Genomic DNA, 20,944 nt, shown 5'->3' with positions numbered 1-20,944 from the left:
ACAACAGAATGCGACACTTCAGCTCAAAATGGTATGAAAAAATTCATCCCAATGGTGAAAAATTTGTTCGCTACTGGCTGCTGTACAGCAACAAAAAAGATTCTTTGTTTTGTTTTTGCTGTCTGCTATTTTCAACGACAAAAACCAACAATTTTTCAGAAATTTCAAAAGGATTTTGTGACTGAAAAAAACTAAACCCAAGAATTCCAGAACACGAAAACAGCAATGAACACTAAAGATGCTATTCTGATTGGAAAAATCTGGAAAAAAATCTCAAGGAAGGAAAGACCTTGGATTCTGATCTGCAGAGAGTTATCAACGGAGAGATGAAAAAGTGGAGAGATATCTTGAAAGTGATTGTTGATGCAATTTTGTTCTGTGCCAAGAACAATCTTGCCCTTCGGGGTTCAACAGAAGTAATTGGAGAGCAAAACAGTGGCATCTTTCTGAACTTAATTGAGCTGATAAGCCATTATTATCATTTAGTGGCTGAACATGTTGCATCCGTTAAGGCAAAGAAAACCACAACATCCTATTTTTCTCCTCGAATTCAAAATGAGCTGAGTGAATTACTTGGGCAGAAAGTCAGGAATGAAATTTTGTCAAATGTCAGAGAAGCTAAATACTACTCTGTTTTGTTTGACTGCACTCCAGATGCCTCCCACAAAGAGCAGATGACCCAAATAATCAGGTATGTCCACATCACTGAGGAAACCTGTACAATTGAGGAAAGCTTTGTGGACTTTATTGGATCTCACGAAAAAACTGGAAAGGGCCTTGCAGCTGAAATCATCGAAAAACTGGAGAAGGATGGCCTGAGCATTTCTGATTGTCGGGGCCAAGGTTACGACAATGGAGCCAATAAGTCTGGAAAATATAATGGCGTCCAAGCTCACATCCGTTCTCTAAATGAGTTTGCAAGATTTGTTCCATGTGCAGCTCACACTTTAAACCTTGTTGGTGTCCATGCTGCTGAAGTTTCTCCACTCATGATTACATTCTTTGGAAAAGTTCAAGCCATCTTTAACTTTTTCTCAAGTTCTACCTTAAGATGGGAAAAACTGATGAAAACATTGACCATCTCACTAAAGGGAAATAGTGATACAAGATGGTCTGCCAAAAAAGAAGCAATCATCCCACTACACAGACAAATAAAAGAAGTTCTTCAAGTTTTGGAATCCATAATTCACACTCCCAAGACAAATGCTGTCTCAGTTTGCAGTGCAAAAGAGCTCATCATTCAAATTGATTTCAGTTTTCTGTGTTTGTTGGATTTTTGGTGTCAAATTCTTTCTTTAATTGACCGGGAAAACAAACTGCTTCAGTCTAAAAACATTTCAATTGACGTTGCAGCAAAAAAAATGAAAGGACTGAAAGCTTCCATTCAGAATTTGAGAGATGTTGGGGTGGACAACATTATCAAAGCTGCTGCAGAAACAGCTATCCAAATTGGAATTGAAGGAGACTTTCCTATGAAGATAAAGCGCAAAGTGAAGCAGATGGCACTTTATGAAGCTGAAGATGACTTTTGCCGTTTGTCACCAGAAACAGATTTCGGATCCCAGTGCAGCCTTGTGTTTGACAGCATTCTCACACAAATTGAGTGGCGGTTTGAAGCTATGTCTGCAGTATCCTCAGATTTTGACTTCCTCAGTGGACATTCTCTCTCCAAAAGTTCAGTGGATGAACTTAAGACTAAAGCCAAAAATTTGTTAAAAATTTACAAGGCAGATTTAGATTCTTCAGATTTCCAGTCAGAAACGGCAAGCTTTAAATATCAAGCTGCTGCCATGATGGAAAACTTTGAAAAATCTAGCCCGATGGACATTTTGCAGCTCATTCATAAATACTCATTGACTGATGCTTATCCTAACACGGCAATTGCTATTCGCATCTTCCTCACCTTACCAGTTACAGTTGCCACGTGTGAAAGAAGTTTCAGTAAACTTAAGACCATAAAAAACTATTTGAGATCAACTATGGGCCAAGAACGTTTGTCTTGTCTGGCAGTAGTTTCAATTGAACATGAAGTGGCCAACGCACTTGATTTTGATGATGTCATTAGTGACTTCATTAAAGCCTCCAAAAAAGCCAGAAAAGTGACCTTGAACTGAAGTTTGTGAAACATTGGTGACAAATTGTTCTTTTAACTTGATGCGATAAATTTTGTGATCAATAATTAATTTTTTTTCATGTAAATATATATAATGTGTTTTTTGTATATTTTTTTGAAAGGGGGGCGCAATTTTATTTGCTTGGCCGAAGAGCAAAGTTGGCCTGGTACGGCCCTGCGGACTACTTTAAAAAGATGCTTCAAAATGGCGAAATACTCATTAACTAGCTTCAGACGATGCCATCAAAGACGCGCGAGATTTTTAATTTGCATATGGCGAGATTACACGTCAAGATAAGATGACAGATATCCACATAGATGTCGGTGATGAGTTGGTTTTGTTAATTATTAGTGTTTATAAGCATTTGAAATTAAATTCAGTGATTGTCCTTTAACAATATGCTGCAAGAAAATATAATTTAAACAAAATGGTTTAATGTGTTAAACTTTCAATTTAACAATTTAATATTGTTTTAACTTGATAAGGATCAAGTTTATAAAAGATAATTTTAAATCTGCATACTTTTGAATTTTAGTAAATTTATTAAAATGTTATCGGTTTACACATAATATTATGTTTCCAAATGAATACTTTAATAACTTGTTCTTTGAAAAAAAACTTATTTGTAACAACTGTAAGTATAATTTTCCCTGAAAAATATTCTTCACAACAAAAACTTTGTTTTGCTATTGGTTCAGTTAAATTCTCAAAAAAACCTTTAAATATTATCCAACTAACTTAATGTACTTGATCTTTTTTCGTTTTTATAATGCAATAGTAATATGCAATAAATATCGTTTTCATAATGAATTATGATTCCGGTTTAAATTTGTTCTATTTGTCAGAAAAACTTTCGCTTTTGCGCTCTCTTTATCGAGCTCATTCTTATTATATTGAACTTAAAAAATTCCCTTCTGACAAAAAAAAGAGGAAATTCACCTAGAGCGCGTAAAGAATGTAGGCAATATACCAATAAGCCGGAATAAAAAGTCATCAGTTTAAAAAAAAATCAAAGTGGTTCTAAGTTTGAATATTTTTTCAATATAACTCTCCATAAAAATTATGGACATATGTTTGTCCGCAACATAATATATATTTCATTTTGTTTAAAATCTTTACAGAAAAAGCCGTTTTGATGAAGGACATTAACAAAAAATATCTGTACTTTTAATAATTAATATATCACAAATCTGTACTTCGTTAATCAAAAATATCGATAATCAAAAATCGATAATCAAATATTTTATATAATTTATATTACGAATTAATCCATTTAAAAAAATCTGCAAAAAAACAGCATGCGGCAAAAAAAAAATTACTTTTAAAACTTTCATTATCTGACAAAATAATTATATTTAAAACTTTCGATATCCGTACTTGGAGTATGCGTGTCAAACTTCGGCTTGTCAAAATGCGTGTCAAAGTTCGGCTTTGCGTAAAAACCAAACTCGGGGTGGAACATTGCCAATGAAAAAAGAAAGAAAAAGAACATTTTTTTTTTAACTTTAATTTTTTTAAATTATTTTCGTACACCGTTCGTACTGTAATAATATTTGTGCTTAGTTTAATATTCTTTTTGATAACGATTTCACACAAAAATTAAAAAAAAAAAGAAGGAAAGAAAAATGAATAAAAAAAGAAAAAGATATAAAATAAAAATAGAGAGTGAAAAAATAAAAAAAAGAAAGAAAGAAAAAAGCAGAAAACATAAACAAAAAATTAAAAACCAATTCAAACAAATAAAGAAAAGAAAAAAACTAAAAAAAAAAAAAAAAAAAGAAAGAAACAAGAAAAGAGAAAAGAAAAAAAAAAAGACAATAAAAAACATTCAAAAATGGAAAATAGTTAAAAAGAATAAGAATAAAGTATAAAAATTGCTCAGTTTTTGAAGAAATGAAAAAGTATAATTTTTAAATTTTATTAATATTAAGGAACGATGTTTGTTTGCTGGCTATTATGATACGATTTCCTTTTTTATTTGAATATTTTTATTTATTATTGTGACTAAGTGTTTCTGTGAAATTTTTTTTATGCTTATTTATTGTTAGGGGCTGTCCCTTAAGGACGTCCCTTTTTTTAGTCAATTTTTGCCCCCTGCCCTCCTCTTCCTTTGTCACCGGTTGTCTTTTTTTTCCAATACCCCCCCCCCCTCCACCTCCTTATCATTTTTATTAAAAATTTTCAAATTAATTACAGTTTTCTCTGTTTGAATATCATTCAGTAGCTTATTGGGTGTTTTCACGTTTATTTCAGTTGTTTTTTCTTGCAGGCCTCCCCGAAAAAAAAAGTTATGTAATATTTCTCATATTCTATATATTAAATTTAAGCATTTCTCATTTTGATTTCAAATATCTAACTCTTTTTTTACCATCGCGTCAAGTTGTAAAGATATTTAGGTTCAAATCTTAAGTATTTAGGGTAAAGTCCCTAATATTGTCGAAAAAAAAGTTATTCAAAAGTATGTCAACCTGGGTATTTTTCCTTAAAATTTATTGACAAAAAAATTATGTGAAAAAATGCTAAAAACTCTTTACCCTAAATACTTAAGATTTGAACCTAAATATCTTTACAACTTGACGTGATGGTAAAAAAAGAGTTGCATATTTGAAATCAAAATGAGAAATGCTAAACAAAAAACAAATTGTTTGCTCGGCACCAGAAGAAAATTTTATTTTGTTGACCTGTGTAATCGTCAATTGATATGATTTAAATAGGGCATGAAATAGGCCATTACGGCCATATACATTTTTATAGTCAATTTAAGTATCGCGCATTTATAAAAAAAACACAATAAAAAAGCTCAAGTTGCTATATGTTACTTTTACTTACATTACTTTTGTAAAACATCAAAAGTTGATGTTTTCCGCGTTAGCTTGTCTTTTGAGCTTGTGCATAACATATTACTTGCTTTTACTTCTCTCAACTAGATGTAAAATATTCATAAAAAAATACAAAGAATAAAGTCTTTTTTAGATTGATAAATTTTATTTTGTATTATTTTTGTAGAGTGCTTTAAAGAAATAAAGATTTTTTATGCGTACAGATTGCATAAAAGACGATTTTTTGGGGAGGGTGTGTGGGGAAAGGGATGTTTTACCCTCTCAAAGAAGGTGATTTTTAAGTTATAGTCGGGTATTTGACACAATTCAGGCGGGTGAATTTTAGTTTTTAAAGGCCTTTTTCTTTTTTCTTTTTAAAAAGCGGTACTTTATACAGATTCCACACACCACCCATCCACCCACCCCCCTCCTTAATTTTTAGTACTTTGATTTATAAAGTTAAAAGTGTCCTAGGGTTTTTTTTTTAATTTTTATTTTAGGTGCCCCAAAATGTCATTACGCCTTATCACAGAACACCGCGGAAGAGCATTTGAAAGGAAGTTTACGCCTCTTTCCTTACTGATGTTGTAAAACTTCCCCAGAGGTGGCGTTAAACAAGGGATCTTTAGCTTCTGAGGCAAACGCTCTAACCGCTGCGTTTCGGCTTAAACGCACTTACTTAAACATAGCGGTGGAATTTATGACCTCAAAATCATTAGTTCTTTATTTTTATTGCTAACTTTATTTTTAAATAGTTCAAATTTAGCACAAAAATTTGTCCTCACTTTTTGCCTTTCATTATTCAATAACGTATTTAAATCAAGAAAAAATTGGGGAATAGTGCAAATATTTATATCAAATCTTTTTATATATAGTTTTACAGTTTTCAGTAATTTGTAGGCCAATTTGATAGATATTGACGAACACGACAATAAACATCAATATGCTTAGCAAATAACAGGATAAAACAGTTTTAAAAAATTTTGAAAACAAATGATCATTGTTGCTACTTACAGTTATAATAAAAAAACTCAAAAATATACCAAAAAAAAGTGTTTTTCAAAGGGGTTTTCTAAAATTTGAAAGATCTGCTTGACAATACTTTACTATAAAGTTGTATAAAACAACTGCCTAAGTAAAACATAAAATTTTACCCATTAATTATAAAATAACTTATCTTTTGAAAATTTTCCAAAGTTTCCGGAAAATTTACCGAGTTGAAAATTTCCAGGAAATTTTCCACCCTTGGAAAAATCATTCGACCCTTGGAAAAATCATTCGATGTTTTGAAATTTTTAATAGTTAATTATTTTTTTAATATAACAATTATAGTTATTGTATTATATTATAACAATAGTTATAGTTATTATAATAAAACAATAATTAACTATTAAGAATTTAAAAATATAGCGTAATTAATATCACTGTCGTAAGAACAGGGAGGGGGGGGGGTTGGAGGGGACAATTGCTACTTCCCCCTCCAAGTTTCTTTAAATTTCATTTTTTTTTAATTCTATTTCTTACTGCCCTAGCCCGCTCTAAATTCTGTTTCCACCCCCCCACCCCCAACGTTTTTGACCTTCCTACGGGACTGACTATTATTACAAAACAGTTATGTCACATTTGTTTTAAACAAATATGACATAACTGTTCAAAAAAATGTTGATGTAAAATAAATGTATTTAGAAGATTTAATAAGTAATAATACAAAAAGGAAAAAAACAAATAACAAGGATATAGTTTATATATAATTTTGAAATTAAGGCAAAAATTAATTAAACTTAAAAACTCTTAATCTCTGGGCAACAAATTTTCCCCAAACTTTCTTCTATTAGGGGGCATTAAAATACAAAGTGTTGAAACAAGTTTCAATTTTTAGATTGAATTGATTCCGGCTTTTAAATCTCTTATAATATATGGTAAAGTTAACATTTTTTCTTTCTGCTTTTTGGATAAAACTGATGCTTCAATCACGGGACCATCATAGTCACAACGATAAAACATGTTACGAGAACCCAAGGGGCGAATTAAGTAATCGCGAATTGAAAATTCCGTAAGTTTCTGGTCTTGAAATTTTGTTTTTCTTGAAAACCATTTTTGCGCGTTTTTTTCGGACCCTTCATAAAAGTTTTACAAATTTTATGACCAGAATATTTTACGGAATTTTTAATTCGCGATCACTTAATTCGCCCCTTAGAACCACGTTTGAACTCAATTTTGGCGATGTTTTTCATATGAAGACTTATCATCGAGTACCTCTTTAAATGGTTATATATAGTTAAAAGTGATTAAACAGTATACAGTCAGTGATACACATAAATATTTTAGTATAAATTTTGTTGTTAAGTTTAATACATGTCAATTTAGTTGTTGATATTAAGTATGAGGTATTTTAATTTATTTTTCAAGTTGGAAGGATTATTTAATACTTTAAGTTCTATTTTTTTGATATTATTTTGTTTTATGCGTACGGACCCTGGTAGGATATAGAAAACCGTCAGAACTTTGTTGTTCTTTTAGGCAGTGTGAAGTTGCCTGTTGCTCTTGTTATATATCTATTAGAGTTAACTTGAAAGAAGTTATCTAAAAAATGCGATGGGACTAGTCCAAGTTTGTATTTAAATATAAATGCAAAAAAAAATATGTTTTTGACATTTAAATAGTACTCAATTTGGATTTGTGTGTACTTGCCTATGTAATATTAGCGTACGTAAGATAACTTTGGATGTAAGAAAAATAAAGCAATTTAAGATTATGTTGAGACAACAAACGTTTAACCTTATAGAGTATCCCAATATTTTTTGAAATTTTGGTGGTTATTGTACTTATATGGGCTCTCCAAGATATATTTTCGTCAATAAGGATCCCAAGAAATTTAGTTGTTTTTGTTCTTTCAATGTTTACCTTATCTATTTTTAGGGAGGGAAGGATAGTTGGTATACTATTTTTTTTTTTTTGAATGAAACAGTATTTATTTTGTTTTTTCTGTATTTAGTGATAAAATATTTAATTTCAACCATATATTTAATCTTTTAAGCTCTTTGTTCATACATTCATAAAGGTCTTTGATTGAGTTCGAGGAATAAAATAAGTTTGTATCATCGGCAAACATGATTACACCAAGTTTATCCGAGGCTTTTGTAAGGTCGTTAATATATAGAAGAAACAGAAGAGGTCCAAGAATGGAACCTTGGGGGACACCGCACTCAACTCTTAGTAGTTTTGAGTGTTTATAATTATTTGAAAAAACACATTGTTGTCTGTTGCTTAGTTTTTGAACCAGTCATGGGTTATGTTTTTTATCCCATAGCTTTCCATTTTTTTAATTAAGATATTATGATTTACACTATTAAACGTTTTTGACAGGTCTATAAAGATGCCTTGAGCATACTGTTTTTTATCAAAAGAATCACTTATATTGTTAACTAGATCTAGGATTGCGTGTTCAGTTGAATATTGTTTTTGGAAACCGAATTGATTAAAATACTCATACAATCTGTTTTAGATGATTCTTTCGAGAGGCTTAGAAAAGGTATATAGTTAGAGATAGTTAATAACTATACACCGAGATAGGTGTATAGTTATTAACTAAGTAGGGGAAAGGCGCCTAAGGCGCTTTTATTTTTAATTCTCTATCATAGTGCTTTTAGAATATTTTTATAAATTCATTATAAGCGGAGTTGGTATGCCCAAGGTTGCATTCTTGGTAAATCATATCCCACCTTACCGTCGATAGTGAGTCTTTAAACTCTTGAATAGTAAAATTATTAATTTTTCGTTTATAGACTTTGATTTCAGAGCTATTACTTTTTGTATCTTGAAAAAAGAAAAAGTATATCGGAAAGTGGTCGGATATATTCGTTTTGACTAGACCTGCTTTTAATGAAGAGTCATAAAATGAATTAGTCAATATGTTGTCTATTCCAGTGATTGAATTAAGTGTTACCCGGGTCGGTTTGTTTATTATAAGAAAGATGTAGTGTTGGAACATATCGTCGAAAAAGTTTTGGTAACATCATCTTCATTGGTACTGTAGACAGTTTATATTAATGTCTCCAATACAGAATAATATTTTGTGCTCTTTGTTATTTTTTAGAAACTTTTGTTTTAGGTGATTTGAAAAGTTTTTTACATCGCCTTCAGGTGGTCTGTAACAGGTGGGCATATTTTTTAACTTTTTGTTTATTATTTCAACTGTAAAGACCTCACCATCGGCATCAGAAACCGAAAGATTGTCTCTAAAATTAGTTGTCAAATTATTATGAATATATGTTATAATTCCACCTCCTCGTTTTTGAACTTTTCGCTCATAAGATATTAGTATGTAGTTTGGAAATAATAGGTTTGAACTTATTCTGGATGATTCGTCAGTATACCAAGTTTCTGTAAAGCAAATCATACTGAACAAATAGTTACATTCTATAAGAAAATGTTTTAGTTTGTCAATGTTGTTAATGATACTTCTTATATTTATGTGTATCACCGTAAAGTTATTATTTAATGATTTTAATTCACTTCTAAAAGTTCCTAATTCAAAAAACCGCGAGTTAAAATTATTTTCATTAAAAAAAATGCAAATCTGGATCGTAAGAGTTATTAAGTAAAAAGTTATTAGCCGATTTGAAAACACAACAAGTTATTAGCCGATTTGAAAACAAGTGTAGCTTTTCGTAATCTGTTGTTTGTTTAGCCATTAGTTAAGAGAATTGAACCTGTCATTTCGAAAAAGTGCACAAGTCCATTTACTAAAACTTTTCAAAATCAACAAAAATATGATTTTTATTAAAATAATGTCTAGGCTGCTAAAGAAATTAAACATAGAAGTAGATAAATAAAGAACGTATATAACTTATGTACTTTTTATTTTTTATAAAAAAAACATAAATCATACAGAAATTTTTAATTCAAACTTATAAACTAACTGCTAAAAGTTTTGGACTTTTCGAAATGACAGGTTCAATTAACCTTGCTTCGATCGCTATTAACTTACGTAAAACTTTTTCTTAATTATATGCAAAAAATTTTCTTATTTTCTAAGTTCGCGAAAAAAAACTTTATTAAATTTAATTGTTGCGTATTTACCTTGGTTGCGAAGATTTTTTACTTCTTCCCAAAGTTTCTTTCTCTCTTCCATCTTCCATAGCAAAGTCTTCATTTATATATATTCCACTTCCTTTTAGGTTTTTAAGTGAACTTATAATTTTAATTTTATCTTGGTAGTTTAAAAGTTTCACTACGATAGTTCTTGGTGTTTTGTCTTCTTTATACGACCCAACTCGATGCGCTCGTTCCACAATAATTTCAGTTGAAATTTTAAGGTTGCTTGAAAATATTTTTTTCACAGATTTCTCACAATCACTCCAACTTTCTCCTGGTAAATCTTTCAGACCGTTGACTCTAATGTTGTTACAACGAGAGCAGTTTTCTAAGTCAGTATTTTTTTTATTTATATTTTTAATTTCAAGATCATATTTCTTTCTTATTTGTGTTAATTCTTCCTTTATTTTTTCTTCTTGAAAGTTGAGACTTTCTCTCACACCGTTTAAGTCTTTTTCAATATTTCGCATATTTACTTTGTTTACATTTAATTCATTTTCTATTTTGTCGAGTCTATCAGTAATTATTTTTATATTTCCACTCACTATTTGTGTAAAGTTCTTTTCTTGGTCTTTTAATAACCTTTCTGTTTCTTTAAGCAAAGTTCTTTTTTGTTCTTCAAACTTGTTTGTAATAATATTTTCGTTATTTCCATTTTTTAATTAATATTCTTGAAGAACAGTCGAAAACACGTGCGTTCGCGCCAAAAACTCGCGGCAAAAACCATTAATTGCCATTAATCATATTTATATCAGAAACGTCAGTAAACTCCAATTTTTGTTTTGAGCGGATAAAATTTCACACCAAATAGTGATTTCAGATTTGTCCCGATATTCTTGCAAAAACAAATAAATAATAATAACACAAAAATAGTTACATTTTGAAATAAAATATTACTTTTAAAAAAAGTCAAAATTTCATAGTAAATTTTGACTTTTTTTAAAAGTAATATTTTATTGTATGTATGTAAATTTATGTAAATCATGTATGTAAATTTTTTCAAGAGAAAAAATTTACATACATCGATATATTTTTTAAAAACGTACATTTATTACGGTTAGATACGTAGCCAAGATTTTGGAAAAATTTATTGCGAAAAATTGAAGTAAATTTACTTGTTATTGTTTCATAAGGCGTTTTGAATACCGCTTTCATCTATAAAAAAGCCTCTACATTTTTTCCGACAAAAAATACAGCACAAATACTTATTTTTTTAAATCAATCATTTTTTTCTCCAATCAATAATATAATTAAGATAGTAACGTTTATATATAATTAAATATTTTAATTACAAATCTCTTGTAAAACTGCAATCAAACAATATATACATCAAATAGTGCTTTTCTCGAAATACGTAAAAAGCAACTTAAGGCGTTTTGAAAAACGGCTGTAGAGTGGCAAAAGTAACAATTCCCAGATGGCAAACACAAGTTTCTTGCTATTGGTTGCCATTTGACTCTTTCGGGACCATAGCCCCGTTTTTATTACCCGTTTTTACCAACTCTCGATATATAGTTTAAGACTAAAAGATTTATAATTTATGAAAATACGAGCGAGAAATGAATATTTATATTGGTCCAAAAAAGTGGTGAAAATTGAGCGTTTTACCTTATACAGAATTTAAGACTTTTATGACATTTCTTATTGAATATCTTCATGATTTTGCTCAGCCGGTTTGTTTCAAATTGTTTTAATAAAATAAAAAAACGCCCGTAACTTGGACAACCTTCAAACTTGGATCAAAAGAACTAGAACTTTTTCAAAGTGTTTAAATTCATAAATATCCTAAAAAACATATTTTTTTTTACTCAAAGTTATAATGTTCTTCACTTAATAAGTAAAAGAAAACAAAAAGAAAACTATATGCTGGTAGTTGTAGCTGTATTCCTTCTATTTTCTTGAGGAATATTCTATTGTCTAAATGTGTATGTAATAGTTAAAACAATTCAAGCACCGAGCGAAGTCTTAAAAATAGCATTCAAGAACTTGAGGTTTTACAGGTCTAGTTACAATTAAATTAGGATTCCATAGTATAACGCAATTATATTATATTAAACTATATAACATAAAATCTTGATAGATGCATTACATTTAAAATAAATTTTCAAAGTTAGTTTGTCGTACTCAGTGAAATCTCACTGTGGACAATAAACAAACTTTTGTTAATTAATTTAATCGTTTATCTTGCAGACCAGATTTTTCAAAAAATATCTTGATTGTTCAAACTATTAACCGACTTACGACAATTTCTTGAAAAGTAACTTTATAATATGGATGGTTAAGCGCCAAACAAGCCTATACAATAAAGTTGAAAAAAATTAGTTTGTATTAAAAAATGATTTATGCAGTGTTTCTTTGCAAACACCAAAATACTATATAATTAAAATTTTTAAGTGCATTGAACTGTAATTACTTTTAATTTTTTCGGTTTAGTGGCTTTTGTTAAAGACTTTTAAACTTTGCGTCTAATTACCTCATTTCAGCATATTCGTTGTATAGGCTAGTTTGGCGCTTAACCATCCTTATAGTCATAAGGAACAGATCTATAGATATATTTTACTTATGATTGCAGTGAGTAATACAAAATTTAAAATGCGAAATTTTGATGCTAGGTGATTGGATAGATTTTCTTTTCCGTTCCTTTCCGCTGGAAATTTGAAAAAAGTGGAAATCCGCCGTTAACTAATTTTAAATGAATGTTTTATTTTTGTATATATATTTTATTATTGTATATTTATAATTTATTATTGTGTATAATATACACAATAATAAGTTAAATATATACAATATAATATATATTATATAAAAATGACTATAATATATACTTGAATACCATATTCGTAAAATACCAGATGCGTACAAGGAATAAATTTGGTATGTATAAATACATACATAATAGCTTGATTTAAATACCATTTCTTTAAAGGGCAATTTTTTTAAGCGTCTATATTCACCAATTTTTCGATAAGATTTTGCATAAATTTAATAAAATAATTAATTATATTTTTTATAATTTCAAGACGGTTTCGCCTTGCCCTTATTTGTGTTGTTTTTAACAATTTTTGAATATATGTTTAATTTCAATTTTTTAGTGGCCAAACAAGACAAGCGCAGGGGAGCATATGTCCCTCTCGCTCCCGCCCTGTGTACGGGCCTGGTTTAAATGGGTTTTACTAAAAACTCGTTTATTTATTTTAAAATAGCATGTGAAGAAATTATATTATGGAAAAAATATTAAACAATATTTGGATTTTTAAATCACAAATATTTTTCATAAGAATGAAATGTTTTCAGCAACATGTCATCTTTTTCAATTTTTCTGCAAATTCTGAGCAGCTATATTTTCTTAAATTAAATTTACCGAACAAAATAACTGCCAAAGTTGTAAGTTGGGATTTGTAAGTTGGGATTGAAAGTTGTAAGTTGGGATTGTAAGATGGGATTTCCCTTCCGTCCAAATATCATTGGCAATCGAAAACAATTGCCAAAAATTATATTACACAAAGGAAAAAAATTTTTTTCCTTTGTGTAATATAAATTAGTTCTCCGAATTTTGTCGAACAATTCATTGTCATCGAATGTGATTTCTATTGACTTTTTCAAAAAAGTTATAGTTTCACTAATTTCAATTCATTTAACTTTACAGTTAAGTAAAGACCATTTAAAAACTTCAACCCTATTAAACTGACGCGTCCACTCATCTATATACTCTAGACAGACACTGTTTACTTCTTTCAGAATTGGTTTTTCAAATTATGACTTCGTTCTTTGGTAACATGCAAATGCTATCTTACCGTGAAAGGTAGAAATTTTTCTTCTTTTCTAGATTTTATCTAGTCTTTCAAACCCTTTAATACTACGGCAACTTCAGCACCAGAAATACCATCTTTATCAATTTTTTTACCGTGTTATATAAAAATTGGCTTGACTGTGAACAAAAAACAATACTATTTCATCCATTTCGTTATTTAAAAAGTTGAATTATTTTTCGTTATTGAAAAAGTTTGGGACAATTTTCTAAGCTTAAAAAGTATGATCACTAGTGAATGATATAACTTAAGCACTTTTTCGATAGCTGGAAGTAAGACCAACCATCGAACTTTTGAGAATCCTAGCAATTTTTGATATTCCACACCGGCCTCATCCAGAAATTTTCTGAACTAGAAACTCGAACAGTAAAACGGTAAAAAAATAAATAAATTTGAAGAATAATTATCTCCACATCAATAGATAAACAACCAGATGCAATGTTTATTGCGTTTAATAAAATATGAACATTGCAACCGATACCAATGATTTCACGGTTTAGCTTAACGATTAACTTTTTGTGAATTTTAAACCTCCGAAATTGGTATTGGTGTTGTCTGCAGATATAGCCAAAACTTTTGAAGAAATTTTGTTAGCACTACAGGCCCGTAGCAATCGTGGGGGCAGCAGGGGCATTAGACCCCAATAATTTTTCAAATAAATAATTTTCAAAAAATGACTGAAAAAATGACTAAAAAAAAAAAAGGTCCTCAATACTATTTCGGGGTAGTACTGCTCCCTCCCCCAATATAATTTTTGTTTCTACGGGACTGCACAAAATCATTTAAAGATAACTTCTGAAAAAATATCTGATGTTTCTCCATTTACACAATCCACGTTAATCAGCTGAATTTGCACTCCCTCTTTAACATCAAAATAACGAGCCAAAATTGAATATATTTTAACGTCATTGTGGTTTAATGCATCAGAAAGAATTGACACATATGATGCTTTTAATAAAGCATTTTCTGAGTTAGTTTCACAATATTTCTTGTAATAATTGTGAACACGTTTACAATTATTGCTTCACATTTTGTACGCGCACAAGCAAATCTTGGGTTATAAAATTTCTTAATTAGCTTTGATGTACAATCAGCCCTTCTAAAGCTATGGTTGTGTTTGTGTGGAATGCCATTGTTCCTTCTTGAATTGCTAACATTTTTTCATTTTAATCAAAGCTCTGACTCTTCATCAACTTTGTGATTTTGTTTGATGATATAGAAGTATCTAATGCCATTTTGTGTTTGATAGATTTGCAATGATTTTCAATTGCAGACCGTCCACGACTACTAATGTCAAATAGGCTTTGACAGACAGTACATTTGAGGAGCTCATTTTTGATCTGCGTTAAGAAAGGAAACATTTTCTTTAAATTATCATTAAATGTGTTTAACCTTCTCTTCTTACTATTCATTTTTTGAATTTGATGCAGAAATAGTTATAAAAACTTACTTATTTATGAACACTTATTTTTATGAACTTCTTATTAAAATAAATCGCAAAGCGTTATTTACAATAATTAGGGAAAAAAAAACATTATAAAGCAAACAAAATTTGCGTAAAATGTTGCGTTGAAAAATCTTTTGAAATAATTTTTTTTCTTCTCTTATGGGAATTTTAAAAACTTTTTTTTTTAAATGTTTACGGGAATTAATTAACTTAGTTTCGTGTTTTATCGTTAAGTTTATTGGAATTTTATTCATTTTGTTTTGCAACTATATTTTAGAAAATTCATTTATTAATTCTTTCAAATAATATTTTTGGAAATAAATTTTATTTACTTTTTTTTAATATATAAAAGCGTGCCCAAACGCGTGCACAAACGCGTACAAACCCCAAACGCGCAAAACTACCGTCAAACACTTACTGTACGCGCCAAATGCGTACGTATGGTCACTTTAATATATTGTATATATTATATATATAATATATTATATATATTGTATATATTATATATATATTATATTGTATATATTTTTTTTTCTTCTCTTATGGGAATTTTAAAAACTTTTTTTTTTAAATGTTTACAGGAATTATTTTTTGCGTGGCGAACGTCGTGGTGAACAGACGCGTTTTCTTACAGTTAAATATATTTTGGAATTTTTTTAATTCGTTAAATAAAAATTGATATGTCTAAATCAGAAGAGTTAGTTTCGATTGCTATGTTGAGAGAGCTACTAAATATTCAAAAAGAAACAATTTTGTCTTTTTTTCATGAAGCATTATCGAACATAAATGAGAGGTTTGATAACTTTCAATCTAGTTTTAAAGAAGTTCGGCGAGAACTCGACAAAATGAAATCTGGATTAAATTTTGTTGGCGGTGTATTCAACGATAAAGCTAGAGCAGTTGAGGAAAAAATTAATAAAGTTCACGACGATTTATCAAATGTATGAAAAATGCAGGGTAAAATATCTTCTGACAATATTGAATTAAAATTAAAAAGCGTTGATATTGAAGACCGTAACAGAAGAAACAATTTAAGAATTGACGGGGTCGTTGAAAATAACGAAGAAAAGAATATGGAAATCACAAAAAAAAAGGTAAAGCAACTATTTAAAGATAATCTTGGTATTGAAAAAGATATTTTAATTGATCGGGCTCTATTTTTCAAGAAACTCAAATGAACTTAATTAACACACCGTATATTGATCCTTTTGAATTTAAAGTAATTGCAGATGATGGCTCATTTTCTGTATTACACATAAACATTAGAAGCATGCAGCAAAATTTTGATAAACTTAAAGAATTTTTAAATATTTTAAACTACACGTTCGACATCATATCTATTTCAGAGACTTGGCATGATACAGAAAGTTCTCTTGAATTAAATTCTAATTATATATTACCATTTTATAAACTAATAAGTCAACCAAGAGGAAATGGGAAAAAAGGAGGAGGATTAGGAATTTATGTCTTAGAAAACTATGCTTTCAAGATAAAAAATATACTATGCTTTTCAAATGATAATTATGAAAGTCTTTTCATTGAAATTATTAATAAAAAATACCGAAACATTTTAGTTGGATGTGTTTATCGTCCACCGAGTGGAAAAAAAAAAAATTTCGAAACTTTTATCAAAAATACGATTATGAAAATAAATAAAGAAAATAAGACATTATATATAACTGGTGACACAAATCTTGATGCTCTTTCTAACACAAAATTTCCAAAAATAAAATCTTTTTTTGATATGCTTTTTAAACTTAATGTCTTGTCAACTATTAATAAACCAACGCGAGTAACAAAAACCTCTGCAACAGCAATAGACAATATTTTTATCAATAATTATTTAGAAACGACATTTGAAACCGGTATATTTTTGACAGATATTAGCGATCATAAAAATATTCATAAAAATAAAAAACTTTAAATCTATGTCTGATTGTCATTCAAAAATTATACATTTAAAAAAACGAAATTTAAAATTGAGTAACACTAATAAATTAACAAGTAAACTAAAACAAGAAGCATGGAACAACGTATATAAATGTAAAGATACTAATGAAGCTTACAATGCCTTTTTAAGTACATTTTTGGAGTACTTTAATGAAACCTGAGATAATAACAACTAAGTCAAAAGCAATTGCTAATCCGTGGATGGATAAATCGTTATTAAAGTGCTCAAAAAAAAAAAAAAAACTTTACAATAAATTTTTGAAAAATAGAAACAATGATAATGAAAAAAATTACAAAAATTATAAATTTTTTTATCAAGATCTCATTAAAAATGCAAAAAAAAAATATTACAGTAATCAAATTAACAAATGCAAAATTGATACCAAAAAAACATGGTCCATCAATAATCTCATAATGGGAAGAGAAAAACTAAATTCACCTTCTCTTCCTAAACGAATTGTTATTGAAAATAACGATATATTTTTTCAAAAACTAATTTCAGAAGAATTCAATAAATATTTTACAAATATTGGTCCAAATCTTGTAAATAAGATTGTACCAACATCTGTATCATTTAAAACCTATCTTAAAACCACGAATAACGTTACCATGCTTGATTATGAATTAGGCTATGAAGAATTAGAGGCACCCTTTGCCTCCTTAAAAAAAAAAAAAGGCTCCAGGATTTGATGAGATATCTAGTGATATAGTTATTGCAAACAAACACATAATAGACCCCTGATTCATATACTTAAGCTCTCATTAAATTCTGGGATATTTCCGGATGTACTTAAATTGTCAAAAGTAATTCCATTATACAAATGTAATGATCATTCTGACATTACAAACTACAGGCCTATATCAATACTTTCTGTATTTTCAAAACTCTTCGAACGTGTAGTTTATAATAGAATCTATGATTACTTCATTAAAAACAATTTTTTTTACCCAAATCAGTTTGGCTTTCAAAAAAATCTCTCTACAGAGCATGCAATCATTGAAATAGTAAATCAAATAACTAATGGTTTTGAAAATAATAAATTTACTTTAGGAGTGTTTCTTGATTTATCAAAAGCATTCGATACAGTGGACCATTGCATTCTCTTAGATAAATTAAGGCATTACGGAATAATAAAACTTATTATTTGATTAAAAGCTATCTTACAAACAGAAAACAATATGTAAATAATGTCCAATCTGGAGTATTAAATGTCATATGTGGAATCCCGCAAGGATCGATTCTTGGTCCACTTCTTTTTCTAATATATATAAATGACTTTTGTAAAGCATCTTTAAAAATGAACTCGGTCATGTTTGCAGATGACACCTGTGAAACTTATTTCTCACCAACAATGATATCAAGAAATTATATGCAGACATGAATATTGAACTGTGTAAAGTAAACAACTGGTTTAAGGCAAACAAACTCTCACTTAACGCTGAGAAAACAAACTATTTCACAAAAAAACACAAGAAGAAAATCTTCCTCTCAAGTTGCCTAACCTAAATGATATACTAGTAAATAAGCAATCCAATATAAGATTCTTAGGAATCATTGTTGATGAAAAATTATCCTGGCTTCCACATATAATATATATCCAGTCAAAAATCACCAAAATAATAGGTTTGATGTATCGAGTTCGCTCCTACGTCAATAAAAATAGTCTTAAATTAATCTACTTTGGGCTAACTTATAGCTTCATCAGCTATGCAAACATTTCATGGGCAAGTACTCAAGCGGCAAAGATTAAAAAAATTTATAGTCTATAAAAACATGCCTGCAGAATCATTTACTCAAAAAATAGGCGTGAACACGCTAAGCCCTTAATGAAAGATATGAAAATGATGAATGTGTTTGAAATAAATATCTACCAGCATTTAATTTTCATGTATCGTTATAATCACAATATCTCTCCTATAAGCTTTAATAACAAGTTTAAAATAAATAAAAATGATAGCTATAATCTTAGAGCGAATATGTCCAACACATATAAACTGCCTCGGATAATAAACAAATATTCAGAGTACAGCATTCTATATCGAGGTTTAAAAGTATGGAATACTTTTCAAAAAGGATTCAAAGGTACGGTAAATTCGTTAAGTTCATTCAAGTTTTTAACAAAAAAAGAAATTTTTAAAATATAAGAAACGTTTTTGGTTAATGATACTTTGAATAATTTCTCATAAATCTGTTTTTGTTTTATTTCTACTTTTGTTGGTTGCTTATCGATTTTATTAGCGAATTACGCGTTTTATTACGATATTTTATTGAAATTTTATTACGCATATTGTAGCATATTACGATATTTTTTTGAAACCTTGTTGTAGGGGCTCTATGAAAAGATTGCGATAACGTACTGTCATCCTCATCTTCTTTGAGCCCCTATCTGTTTTACTTATTTTATTTATTGAAATTTTATATTACGAAGTTGTAAAATCTTATATTATATTAAAGCAGAGAAAGAAAAAAAAAAATATTATTATTGTCATTTTTGTGATGGACCTAAAATTGTGATAGACGTAAAATTCAACGAACCAATAAGTTTGCTACGTTGCTATGATTACACAAAAATGCCAATGTGTTTAATTTTTCATAAAAATGACATTAAAATTTTAAATGAAGACAGGCGAAAACTTTTAACAATGATTAAGTCAATCAAATGTGCTTTTGTTAAACGTACCGTCAGATCTTCAAATGAAGCGTAAACGATATTCACTTTTTATTTCTATCATGTTTTTACATGCTTATTATTTGTCTTGAAATTCCGCAGTAATAAAATGCAAAAATTAAAATTTAAACATTTATCATTTGATTTCAAAAAGTCATCTTGATCTTTATCGATCAAGCCGATTATTTTAAAAACGCGTTTGTCACTTTATTATTGAGAACATTTATTTTAAGCGGCGGTTGAGTTTGCAAGAGCAAATAGTTTAAAACTTACCGAATGCTAAAACTTGGTGACCTGAACACCTGAATGTTTAAATGAAGCAGATGGCTATTGAGATCTGTATTTAAAAATAATTATAAATAAGTTAAAAGTCCATTTTTGTGCAAACTTTTTTTAAACTTTTGTTTAATTAATATGCAGTGCATTAAATATAAAGTTTAAACGAATGCACAGCTGATAATTTATGAAAAGTTTATAAATTATTTAAATATGCAATTTTATATTGCTGTTTTTTTTTTTGTTTTTTTTTGTAGTTATAAACAACATAACATACAATTAACAACATTTACAATAACATGTTATTTAGATAAATAATGCGTAAGCTTTATTTGATTAAAATTTTGACTGAAAAGTGAAAATTTATTAAATAGAAAAAGAAAAAAAAAAAGACTGCCAACAAAAAAAACAACACTTATTTCTTTGATCGTTTTTACGATTTATTTTTAGACATCTATTCTTTAAAAATTTTAGTTTTAAATCTTTATAAACATTAGGATTAAATATTTTCAATAAACTTTGGCTATTGCTCTTAAAAGTACATAAAGTTATGTATTGCAGCGAATTCCTAAATTAAGAAAGAAAAAAAAAAAAATTATTTTCAAACTGTTTTTGTTTTGAAATAAATTTGTAATAAATAATAAATTAAACATTAGAAAGTTAGGAGAACAATCATATTATTTTTATACAATATTATTTATTGTAAACAAAAAGTTCTATATATTTTAATGAGGATTTTTCAAAAAGTTTGATTCTAAAAAAC

General features: G+C 28.7%; 1 protein-coding gene across 1 annotated transcript; it reads left to right on the top strand.

The window, feature by feature from the left end:
* Positions 1–326: 326 nt before the first annotated feature.
* LOC136090986 (zinc finger MYM-type protein 1-like) lies at positions 327–2,114 on the top strand. Its single transcript, XM_065817969.1, has one exon. The coding sequence runs from the start codon at positions 327–329 to the stop codon at positions 2,112–2,114; it is 1,788 nt and encodes a 595-aa protein (XP_065674041.1).
* Positions 2,115–20,944: the final 18,830 nt, after the last annotated feature.

The sequence above is a fragment of the Hydra vulgaris genome, chromosome 14 (genome assembly GCF_038396675.1).
Source record: "Hydra vulgaris chromosome 14, alternate assembly HydraT2T_AEP".
NCBI classification, from domain to species: domain Eukaryota; kingdom Metazoa; phylum Cnidaria; class Hydrozoa; order Anthoathecata; family Hydridae; genus Hydra; species Hydra vulgaris.
This window is presented reverse-complemented; position numbering and strand designations above follow the sequence as displayed.

What these genes read in the sequence shown, in the direction of transcription:
- LOC136090986 (XM_065817969.1), top strand. Translation starts at nt 327, where the DNA reads ATGAAAAAGTGGAGAGATATCTTGAAAGTGATTGTTGATGCAATTTTG.